This window comes from Mustela nivalis, assembly GCF_964662115.1.
Source record: "Mustela nivalis genome assembly, chromosome: 13".
Taxonomy (NCBI): Eukaryota; Metazoa; Chordata; class Mammalia; order Carnivora; family Mustelidae; genus Mustela; species Mustela nivalis.
The window spans coordinates 93,273,618-93,284,826 of record NC_139032.1 but is presented as its reverse complement, the minus strand read 5'-3'; the positions used below and the strand labels follow the sequence as shown (position 1 = coordinate 93,284,826).

General features: G+C 57.6%; 1 protein-coding gene across 6 annotated transcripts in view; it reads right to left on the bottom strand.

Annotated features, from left to right (window-relative positions):
- Positions 1-818: 818 nt before the first annotated feature.
- Positions 819-11,209, bottom strand: part of CACNA1B (calcium voltage-gated channel subunit alpha1 B) — a 182,434-nt gene continuing 172,043 nt past the window's right edge. For all 6 annotated transcript variants that reach the window (XM_082696484.1, XM_082696479.1, XM_082696480.1 and 3 more), the window contains 8 exons: positions 9,982-10,089; positions 9,144-9,256; positions 8,012-8,139; positions 6,539-6,674; positions 6,266-6,382; positions 4,943-5,150; positions 4,445-4,689; positions 819-4,080 (listed from right to left, as the gene is read on the bottom strand). In XM_082696484.1, coding sequence (XP_082552610.1) covers positions 3,550-4,080; positions 4,445-4,689; positions 4,943-5,150; positions 6,266-6,382; positions 6,539-6,674; positions 8,012-8,139; positions 9,144-9,256; positions 9,982-10,089 — 1,586 coding nt within the window. In that variant the 3' untranslated portion in view covers positions 819-3,549. The remainder of the gene's footprint in view (positions 4,081-4,444; positions 4,690-4,942; positions 5,151-6,265; positions 6,383-6,538; positions 6,675-8,011; positions 8,140-9,143; positions 9,257-9,981; positions 10,090-11,209) is intronic.

Sequence of the window (11,209 nt, the reverse complement as noted above, 5' to 3'; positions counted from 1 at the left end):
TCAAGGAGCACAGTCAGCTCAGTAACTGGCCATAGGGGTTGTCAAGACCATGCCTGGCCTGAACTGGAGGACCACAGATGCCTCCTGAGATGGTGAGAGGCCAAGGGCTGTCCTGTCCACTGTTCACTGTTGATCCACTTGGATGGGACGGAGGATCTAGCCAGGGCCAGGAGAGCCCCACCAGCCTGCAAGGAGATTGCACATGGGGGCAGGTAGGCCACTGTAGTCAGTCCTGTATCAATGCATACGTGTTTCCTCAGTGCCCTCATGGGTCAGGGTGGTGCTAGAACTTGCGGCTGCCCAGGCAGAGGGTGGCCAGTGGCACCCTTCACAGGTGGGAGGGAGGAAAAGCTGTGTATGACCTCTGAGGCCCTTACAGCTCTTGACTGGGCTTGAGCTGGATCTGAAACAGTCAGTGATGAGCTATTTCACTTTTCTGTTAAAGCCCAGGAGTGAGGGGCCAAAAACCAATGTTCCAACTCACCTCTGACTCACATGTGACCCTGGGTGAGTCCTGTCCATCCTGGAGGCGTAGGGAGATGGAGGAAGGGGAAGAAAGCTGATGACGCTTAACCCTAACCCAGAGCATGGTCCTGATCGGGCACTGATCCTGAGCCCAGCCCATGACCGCCACCCCAACACCACACTTGCATCATGAACAGACCCAAAAAAGTTTTAGAGGGGTCTTATTTTCTCCAGAGAGCTCCTCGGCTGTGCACTCCCGCCCGCGTGCCCACGGAGGCAGCCCAGCCTCCTGAGGACACTCAGATCGCTGACTCCCGCACCCCCGGCATACATTACCCAGCAGCATGGTGGGGTTTGATTTGATTTTTTGCTAAGTTTTATTTTAATCCAAGGACTTTGATTCATACAAAATGTCATTGTAGAAACAATAGCAGAATCCAAAGTCTGGGTGATCAATATTACTCAGGCAGCAAACTCATCAATCACAGGATTGTTTTAAAGCAGGTCCCAGTTGTGTTGCATGGTTGGGACTTCTTTTTGGGTTTTTTTTTTAACACTGTTCTTAAATATAAAGTTTTGCAACAAACCTTTGATTTATATCAAATATAATTAAAAATTAACAAATGAGTACATTGTATCAAAAAGTACGAAGATATACATGTCATGCACATACTTGTATATATGTATATATGTATATATTTTACATGCACACATAACTTATTCAAACTACAGCCACTGCTTGACTGGTCCAGATGCAGACAACTGGTTAATGCATTTCAAATTTGGCAACTCACTATGAGATCTCAGTGGAAACATATGATAGCTGAGAAGAGACGATACAGAAACAAAACCCAAAGTCAGGAAAACAAGACACAGTATCTCCTCCCCCACTCCCTGTAGTTTTCACCAATTCCAGTGTCTAGAAGAATCCAGACAAACTGGTGAGGCTGTGCAGGGCTACAACAGTGATTCTCCACCGACCATGGCCTTGGAAGCAGCTGTGGTTCTGCACAGAATGGATACATTCAAAATAACATGGGCCAGAGATGAAACATCAGTATCAAAATACACATCCTTCGGCTTTGCAACAGGAGCACAGCGATCTCATGCAGGCTGAGATACCATTCCAGTTATCATTTCCTATTGCAGTAAAATACTCTGTAATCTTAAAGTTTCAGAGTGTTGTGCCTTCTGGTAAGGAAATTCTATAAAATGGTTTGGTCACAATCATGCTGAAACCCTAGAACAGGTGATTTAGTTCTACTGAACATGTGTCTTTTGTTGCATAGCCCTATGGGTTAGTGACACCCACTCACTGCGACACACCGCCACACAGAGAAACGCACACACACATCACAGGCCAAGTTTCTTTAAGGTGAGTCATGGGGTGACAGCCAATGGGAACACTCAAATGATCCAGCAAAGGGTTCATCTGACGTTTCCAACATGGAGGGCGCACCAAAATCTAACCATCTAAGTACTCCTTTGGTCCACGAAACAAAGGGTCTCCCGGCATTTTACCCGCAGCCTCCTCCAGTGTTTCCATTTGGAGAGTGGCCATGAGGTTGGATTTCTCTCTCACTTTTTGCTTTCCCATATCTTGTGCCACAAACAGTGCCGAGCTTAGCGTGCCTCCCACCCGAGCCAGAGTCTCAAAGCTTCTCCTTGCCGCGTCACTTCCTCTGAGTTTTGGCCTCATTCATTCGGGGCGTCCCAAGTGCCGCATCTGCTCAGACACAGACCCTCCCTCCTGCCCCCACCTCTCCCTCTTCCCAGTACCTCTCCCTCTCTCTGGCCTTCTCTGAAAAGAAACTCACGACAACAGACATCATGCCCCCTTTGGCAGGCATCCCGTCCCTGAGATTCAGATGTGCAACAGACTGAAAACACCCCACGCGGACATGCTCTACGCCGCTGTGTGGCTTCCCAGGAAGCCCTTTCACTCGTGGGAGAAAAACGGGAAGTGGTCGCTTCGTTTCCAACGACAGCCGTCCCACTGGATGTTACACGAGTGTTCTCCACGGACACCAGCCTTGCACCTGGTCGATGTCTGGAACTGGGAACAGTTCCAAGGACTCACCCACACTTCACACAGGCTTCACGTCACTGCCCCCAGGAGCCTGGCACGAGAGGGCTCGGAAGTCAGGCACTTGGTCGAGAGCAGCAGGGGCCAGGGGAGCTGGGGGACCACCCAGGCTGGACGCAAGAGCGTCTCCTCACACAAGACACACACACACACACGCACGCACGCACGCACGCACGCAGACACACCAAAGAGCTGAGAGCTTCCTACAGGTTGGATTTTTTTAAGTAGTATTACTATTTCCTTCCCCAGTTTTCTGTTTTTCTCTTTTTTCTAGATCAAGTATATGGAATTGACAAAAGAGGGAAGGGTATTGTGATTAAAAACCAAAACCAACAGCCAGAATGTTTTCCAGATTTGGTCCCCGTCAGGGTTGACAGCATCTGGGAGAGGACAGAGTGTGTGAGTGTATTTCTGGTGCCCATTTGTGGTTTCGGGTACAAAGAGCCACGCCAGGTGTGTCTGTGTTTGTGGGCGCTGACAAGAATGCATGGAGCCGCGGCCCAGGCTCCCGAGGCTGCTGCCGTGGACCGTCAACTCTGTCTTGTCTGGCCAGGCGTTCAAACGGGCCAGGCTCCCCTGTACCACAGACTTGGATAAAGGATGGCCTCTGCGAGATCCAGACCTCCTCAGAATGGCTCCAGACACACACCCCAGATGCTGGGACCCATCACGCAGGATTCAGACTGGCAGCGTCCTACTCAGCACATGCAGCCACTTCCCGTGTAGGGTCTGTGGTACGAGACCCAGGCAGCCTACCAGCAGACAGAGCCACATCCCTCTCTGAAAGGGCTTTAGGACTTGGTCCAGTGTGAAAGAGGAGGCGGGGTGGGGGGAGCAGCGGGGCCTCCCCCCAGCTGGCCCCAAAGGCAGGGCCCCTCCTCCCAGGGGCTGCTGCCCCCGCCTCGGTGCCCCTGAGCGTCCCCGGGAGCCCAGCATGGATGATAAAACTCATCAACGGAACGCGGCCGCTGCGCAGGTGCGTGGCGTGGGCGGCACAGCTAGCACCAGTGGTCTTGGTCGGGGTGGTGGTAGCTGTGCCGGGCCCGGCCGCCCGAGCTGAGTCCCAGAGTGCAGTGGTAGCCGTTGGGCACGCGGCGGAGGGGGTGGGACTGGGAGGTCAGAGAGGACACGTAGGAAGTCCGGGAGGAGCGGCCTGAGTTGGTGGCCACGGCCTCCTCAAAGGTAAGCGTGTCCTCGGGCTGGGTGCGGGCTGTGTCCTCACTGTCCAGACGCTGCCCCAGGTAAGGGTCAGAGCCGATCCTGGAGCCAGCGGCCAGGGGCTGGCTGAGGGGGTCTCTCTGGAGCAGAGCGTTGTGCTCGGAAAGGCCACGGCTAAGCCGGCCCGGGGAGAAGGTGGGGGGGCTGGTCTGTGCCCCAGCGAAGTGGACAGGCGAAGAGTTGGCCGTCTTGTAGGTGACACTGGGACGGGGGGTCAGCGGAGTCTGGGGGAGCTGCCTCCGCCCGCCACGGCCAGGGGTGCTAGCACCGGATGTCGACAACAAGGGGCTCCCGTTCACTGAACCACCACCCTACAAGAAAGCAGAACAGGGCAAGAAAAGAAAAAAATGAAAGTACCAGACCAGAGGCCAAGCGGGTAAGAACCACTGTGGGGGGGCGCGGTAAGGCATGGAGAGAGGCAGGCAGCCGAGGAGGGAGACTGGTCGAGTGTGTGGTGGGGGCAACGTAGCTGGAAACAGTGGGTAACAGAGGGACAGGCACAGTTCAGGGAGAGGCGAGACCAGAGGCCAGTCCAGGGCAGTTGGGACCGGAGGCCTGGACTGGAGCGGGAGCCGTGGGGCCCCGGGCCAGGGAACCAGGACATGAAAGAGGATTTGGAACATGGTGGGGAGGGGGAGTCTCGTAAGGAGGGGCAGCGAGGGGGTCCTGTCTTACCGGTCTCGGGGGTACCGGCTCCTGCCCAGCTGTTGGTGATGTGGGGTGGCTGCTGAGAGAGGGTTTGGGGTGCGAGGGCTCACGGCCCCCAAAGCGGTCACAGGAGTAGAAGCGCTGCTTCTCCGAGGAAGAGGAAGACGGCTGCCTCCGCTCCTGGGACCGACCGCGCTCCTGTCTGCGCTCCCTCCGGCAGCCTGTGGGTCCCTCTCCTGGGGGCGGGCCTGGCCCTGCAGCACTGCTGGGTGCTGGCCGGAAAGAGGTGAAGTCAGCACAGAGAGCCAGGTGGGGAGACAGACCCCCAGCCCAGACCTGGTCCCCATGACTAGCAGGAGGACCCAGGGTAAGAGCTGAGGTGGGCGGGTGGTCCTGCCTGGTCCCCCCAGACCTGCGACTCACCACCCCCTACTCAGGACTGCTTATATGGTCGAGGTACAGAAAGGAAGAGGGCCTCAGACCCCTGCCCCAGGCCCTGGACATCGGAGGGACCCCTGCACGCACCACCATCTGTCTCTGCAGACAGGCTGGGCCCCTTCTCCAGGGACTTCTGCTTCCTGTCCCTGCGGCGATGGCAGCGGTGGTGGTGGTGGGGCACAGGCTGGCTGGCGGGGGCGCGGTCCAGGGCAGCGTTGCAGAGATGAGCCACATGAGGGCGCTGGGGCGCCAGTGTGGAGATGGACCGCTTCATGGGGCTGGCGCTGGGGGCCGGCTGTGGGGGGGGGGGCTCACAGTTTGAGAGGGGTCTGGGGTTCCAGAACCACCAGGCCCCTCCTCTCCCTGGAAAGCTCTTCCCCACCCAGGCCCACCCTTTCCCCCAGAGCGCACTGCACAAGTTGCTGGCCATCTCTGCCAGCAGGGCGCAGAGAGCTGTTGGCCTCAGTGTCCCGGGAGGACAGGGAAGATGCCAGGACGAGGGAGGCTGGGGCCAGGCTAGGAGAACACTGAGGGGTGCTGTGTGTGATGACTCTGCTGGGTCAGGGCCACGGGGCTGCTGCCCTGAGCTGAAATCAGGACCCATGGAAATGAGCCCTCCCCATGGAACAGACCCGCGGCTTCCACTCAGTGCCCTCCAGCTGGCCGCCTCGCTGGCCAGGGTCAGGAAGGGGAAGAGGGCAGGAGCCACCAGCAGTGGGACACAGAGACAAGTTTAGAGGATGAAGTCATTTTGAACGTGCGGAGCCAGGAACCACAAAAGGAGGTAAGGACAGGGCCAGCCCCAGGCCAGCACTGAAGGTCCCAGGCCCCAGGCCATGCTCTTCTAAAGCCCCTCACCTTCCCAGCAAGTGAAAGCAGGGTCCCCGACCCAGCCTCAGGTCTGCAGGCCCCTCTCTGAGTCCTTGTGAAAGGGCACGCAGCCCCCTTGCCCTAGAGCGTCCCTGCATCCCCGAAGGAACAGGGGATGGAACTGGGCGCTCCTGCACACCCAGAGAAGGAACAGGGCAGATCATCCCCAGAACTTCGACAAGGCAAAGGGAGGACCAAGGTGTGCGGCACCTTTTGCACTGGGGGAAAGGGGGGTGCACTAGGGTGGGACAGGTATGCCCTAGAGAGAGGGAAAGGCTGGGTCAGGCACACTGGGCCACAGTAACCCAAAAAGAGGCTGACCACAGGTAGGTGCCACAGACTCTTGGCAGGCCTCAGAGGACTCTGGCTGTTCCTTTTGAGTCCATCATGGAGTCCTAGAAGTCCCCAACAGGACCAACAGCGTCCAGGCTGCCATAAGGTGGGGAGCCTTCACATGGGACACAAGCCCTCCCCAAGCCAGGTTTCCTCATCCCCCACTCCCGCACCCTTCCATGACCCTGACCCTCCCAGACCACCTACCTGAGTCTCTGCAGCCAGGCGGGGCATGGAGGCCGCTCGTCCCTGGCTCTCCAGACCGGGCTGGGCTTCCCCGTCAGGACCTCTCAGGGCCACGCTCTGCATCTGGACCTCCACGGCCTGGGCACAGAGCGGCCCACGGTCACGGCAGCCCCCACGCCACTCTCACCTTCTCCCCTCCCCTGGGGCCTGCCGTCTCCCACCATCCCTGCCTCACCCCCACCCCTCTGTTGTCCACCATCCCCAGCCTGACTCCCCAGCCCCAGGAACCCGCACCGGTTTTCCCGGCTGCGCCACTGGGATCTCTGTGGAGTGGCCCCGCTCCAGGGGTGTCCTTGCCTCACTGGGTACCTCCTGGGTCCGCTGAGTGCCCCAGGAAACAGACTCCTTGATGCCACTCTCTTGGGTTTGTCTGTAGAGCAGAGATGATTGTTGGCTCAGAGGTCTGTGGGCCCCGGAATGTCCACCGAGGACCTGGCCCCAGCCTGCCAGGAAGCTACACTGGCCCTTCCGCCTGGGTTCAGGAGCAGCCCAGCAGCGCGAGGCCCTCCCGTGCAGGCCCTCAAATGGCCACAGGGCGAGGGGTGTGGACCTAGCGCCAGGCTCCGAGCAGACGGCCAGAGAGGGTCCCAGAGAGGAGCGTGAGGGAAGGCTGGGCCCCCCGCCAGCAGCTTCCTCAGCCCTAAACACGGCCTCCTGCGCGTAGCTGGAGCAGGGACGGTTCTCAGCAAGGATGCGACCACACGTGTACGACGTGCCCGGTGCCCAGTACGGGCATCCTGTCTGTGTTTGTGCCCAGCAAGCCCTGGCTGCTGAGTTACGTGCAGTGTAGGACTCAGCAAAACCTACCTCATTAACAGGGCAAGACCCACAGCCAGGCTTCGAAGAAGAGCGTCCAAACGTGTGCGGACGAGAGGACGTCGGGAGCCCTAAGCATGACCGCCGCGCCCAGTCTGCTCTTGGCCCGCACCTCAGCCCCTGCTGCAGGAGGCGGCGCAGAAGCCCCTCCCCTGGTGCTCAGCGGACGGTCCGTTTGAGCCCATGGGGTGTGAGCAGACATAGGACCCTGCTGGCCCCGGGGGGTGGCTAGAGGAGCCCACTGCACCACCCCTCGGCGACACACAGCACGGGACAGGTCCCTGCTCTTTCACAGCACTTGGTTTGGGTGGTTCCTGCCCAAGAATTATTGCGGCAAGAGTCAGAGGGCAGGCGAGAAGGATGTCACCAGTCTGTGCACCAGATACAGCTGCTTCAGAAAGCGGGACCAGAGTGGACATCTGAGGGGAAAGGCGTCTTAGAGGGGTTCGGAAGACTGGACACACACAAGCGGTCAACAGAATGTGGTGGGGACTGAGATGGAAACAAGTAATTTCTCAACGGGCAGGGAGGGAGCAGAGGCAGAGGCCCCTGCCCGGGATGGTAAATGGGCACACACACTGGGAGGGGACAGTCAGAAGCTGCTGACCTCAGTACCATCAGAGGCACCCCTGCCACACTGGGGAATCAGCTCTGGGGACCACCACAGACTGCTCCAGCAGCCGGCCTGGACCAGCTTCCAGGCACCACCCACAGGGAACCATCTGGGTGGAGGTGGGCACAGGGTGGACAATGGAGCCCGTCTTCCAAAGTGGCGATGGGACCTGAAGGCTCCGTGTCCTGCGGCCATGCCTGCAGAGAGCCCCTCTGGGAGCTGCCAGCACCAGGAATCCTCCCTCCTCCCAGCACCGCGCTCCCTGGCCAAGTACGCACATGGCCCCGCCGTTGCTGAGGGAGGCAGAGCTCTTCTGCCGAAGGAAAACCCGGGCTCCTCGGAGCACCGCGGGCTGTGTCTGCTCCAGCGTAGCCTTCAGAGGGTGGAAGAGGGACACAGGGCCCATCTGCAGAAGGGACGCAGAGAAGAGGGAGAGCTCTGAGGGCAGAGACAGGTGCACCAGGAAGCTGCCGTGTCCCCGCAGCGTAGGCTGGTGCTCCTTCTGCCCTGCCCCAGCCCTACACAGGAGGGAGGCAGAGTCTTCCCCCCAGCCTGGCCTGTGAGTGACATCAGCAAAGTTGCTTCACTTCTTGGAGCTTCAGCTTCCTCACCTACAATAGCTGGGGACTGCACCCACTTAGAAATGGCAAAAATATTTCATCTCATCAACTTGGGATTGATGGGCAGAGGCCGCATAAGCCCCAGATTGAGCAGAATTCTGAGATTTCAGGCCTTGGTGAGGGGCAGGGCATGGGTGGGTGTCTGCATCAGACAGGGGAACGGGGGGCTGTGGTGTGCGTGGGCATCAGATAGTTCCCGTTCCAAGAGGGGTGAATGTCCCTGCAAGCCCTGACCACCAGGCAGCTTTCTAGACAAGAGAGTCTACATATGGTCACTGATGCTTTGGCTATGTGGGTAAGTTATTCTCTTTGAAGGGTGACATCAGGAAGACAGGGCCCCAAACCAGACCAGTCAGAGTCATGAGTGGAAGAGATCATGGCCTTGGACCCATCAGTTTGACTCTCTCTGCTCCCTGCCATGTGCAGGATAAGCAAATTCTCCTCGAACCTTCCCAAACAACCTCCTCAAGTGTTGTTCAAACTTCTTTCTTCTACCACTTAAAAAAAAAGTGGTATCAGCAGGGAACGTGTTCTCAGCCCCTTGTCTACTGCTCCTGAACACTAGCTCTCCAAGTCAGGGGACCCCAGGACCAGCAAGAGACCAGCCACTGGAAAGCAGACAGGCTGCATGGAGTCTCTGACTTCGGGGGCGGAGAGCCACAGTTGGGACCCCTCCTCCTCCTTTTCCTGCCGTGCCATCCCCAGGAGGATGTGCGTTCCCTCTGCTGTCGAAACAGCTAACGGGTGTCAGAGCCTGAGGTTACTGCTTGGGAACCCTGAAACCCGGTACCTGGGACAGGCCTCCCGTTGCCTGGTGAATCTGATCTCTGGTGGTCTTGTTCTGTTTGTAGAAGTCGAATATCATCAGAGCCGCGTACACTTTTCCCACAGTCATCTCATCGGCTGGAGGGAGAGAAAACAGGACGGAGTATGGCGGAGGAAGGTGGGGCGGGTGGGACAAGGGAAGAGCCCCCACCGTGAGGAACCCCACACACGCTCAGAAAAGGGCACAGGGCTGGGCCAAAGTTGCACAGTCCCCACATGGTATCTTTGGACACTGGGCACATGCTCCCTGGAGCTGCACTGCCTCCCCACAGGGCCCTGCACCTCCTCCCAGTGAAGGGGATGTGGGGGTTGGTCTTTAAGCCCTTCATCTCTAACAGGAGTCGCCCTGCTGTTCTCTGATCTTTTTAAGTACAGCCCCCACCAGGAACGTGGGGGACTGTGGCCAACAGAATAAAGTCCAGGTAATTCCCTCCCACAGTCCTTATGCGCCCACTCTTAAGACTGTTTCCCCACAGGTGGAATCTAAGTCTAGACTATCAATGAGGTCACCCTGGCCCAGGGGTCCCGGCACTGCCTCTGGGAGGGACACAGAAGGGGGTGAACAAGGGGAGGTTTTGGTTTTTTTTTAAAGATTTTATTTATTTATTTGACAGAGATCACAAGTAGGCAGAGAGGCAGGCAAAGAGAGCGAGAGGTGAAACCAGGCTCCCTGCTGGGCAGAGATCCTAACACGGGACTCAATCCCAGGACCCTGGGATCATGACCTGAGCCGAAGGCAGAGGCTTTAACCCACTGAGCCACCCAGGTGCCCCGAACAAGGGGAGTTTCTTTCCCTCACTTACGTTTATGGGGTGGCACCAGTAAATCCAGGGTCTTCTGGGGCAGATTGGCCCACACAGAGGAGATCTCCTTCCTCAACTCAGCATCACACTGGTGCTGCTTGGTGCCGGCTGGGGCGGGACAGGGCGTGGAGGAGAAGAGAGATATCAGCAGCCGTCCCATACCCCCTTGGGGAGCAGGCAGGGAGAGGTGTGGTGCAGAGAAAAACGGGACAAGGACAGTGCTAGGAGAGAGGGTGGAGCAGGAAGAAGCGTGGCCAGGGCGGCCATCAGAGCACCCCTGAGGGGCTCCTGTCTGGAGACAGAGGCCTGCGTGCATGGGCCCTGGGAGTACAGAAGGTCACGGTGGCAGTCCAGCCCTTCCAAACTACCGAGGGAACACCCACCCGTGCCAGGTACTGTTCTAGGTGATGGAACAAAAGCAAAGCAGCTGCCTTTGTGGCACGACGTGGCTTCATAACGTGGCAGTAAGTTAAAAATCAAGGGCGCTGGGTACAGAAGAACCCAAGTAGGAGGGACGAGAAATACCAGGGGGGCTGCCGTGTTGGACAGGGTGGTCAGGAAATGTGTCGTGTGTGCACGACCCTGAAGGCAGAAAGGGGCCAGGGTGTGTCACACAATGAGCCAGGACAGCAAGGCTCACTGAGCAGGGCATGGGGGTTGGGCATTGCAAGGAACAGATGCTGAGATGGGAAGCAGCAGAGGGATAAAATACTGATTTATCTTTTTTTTAGCATCAGGGATAGTGTGGTGTGCATACGGTGTCACTCACCCTTTTCAGTTATCCCGTTCTGTGAACTGCGATAAACCCATGAAGCCACGTGGTCCCACGGCCAAAGCCCCTCCGTGCTCCCACTGTAACTGACCCTTGGCCTTCTCCTCCCCTCCCTCCCCCTCCCCGTGTGTTTTTTGTCCGGTTTATGTGGCCTTCTCCAGAATGCCACACAAACAACATCGCAGGGTGTCTTTGTTTTGGGGGACTTCCCCACTCAGCCCCCTGCATTTGAGACTCATCTGTGCTGGCGAACACGTCGGAACTGTGTTTCTTTTGATAGCTGAGGACTATCTTACTGTATGGACAGACCACAATTTGCTTATCCATTCACCAGTTGTAAACACTTGAGTTGCTTACATTTGGAGATGATTATGAAATACAGCTGTGAACCTCTGCATCTATGTTTTTGTAAAGATGTGTTTTCTTTTCTTCCCACTTAGGAGTGGGATGGCTGGG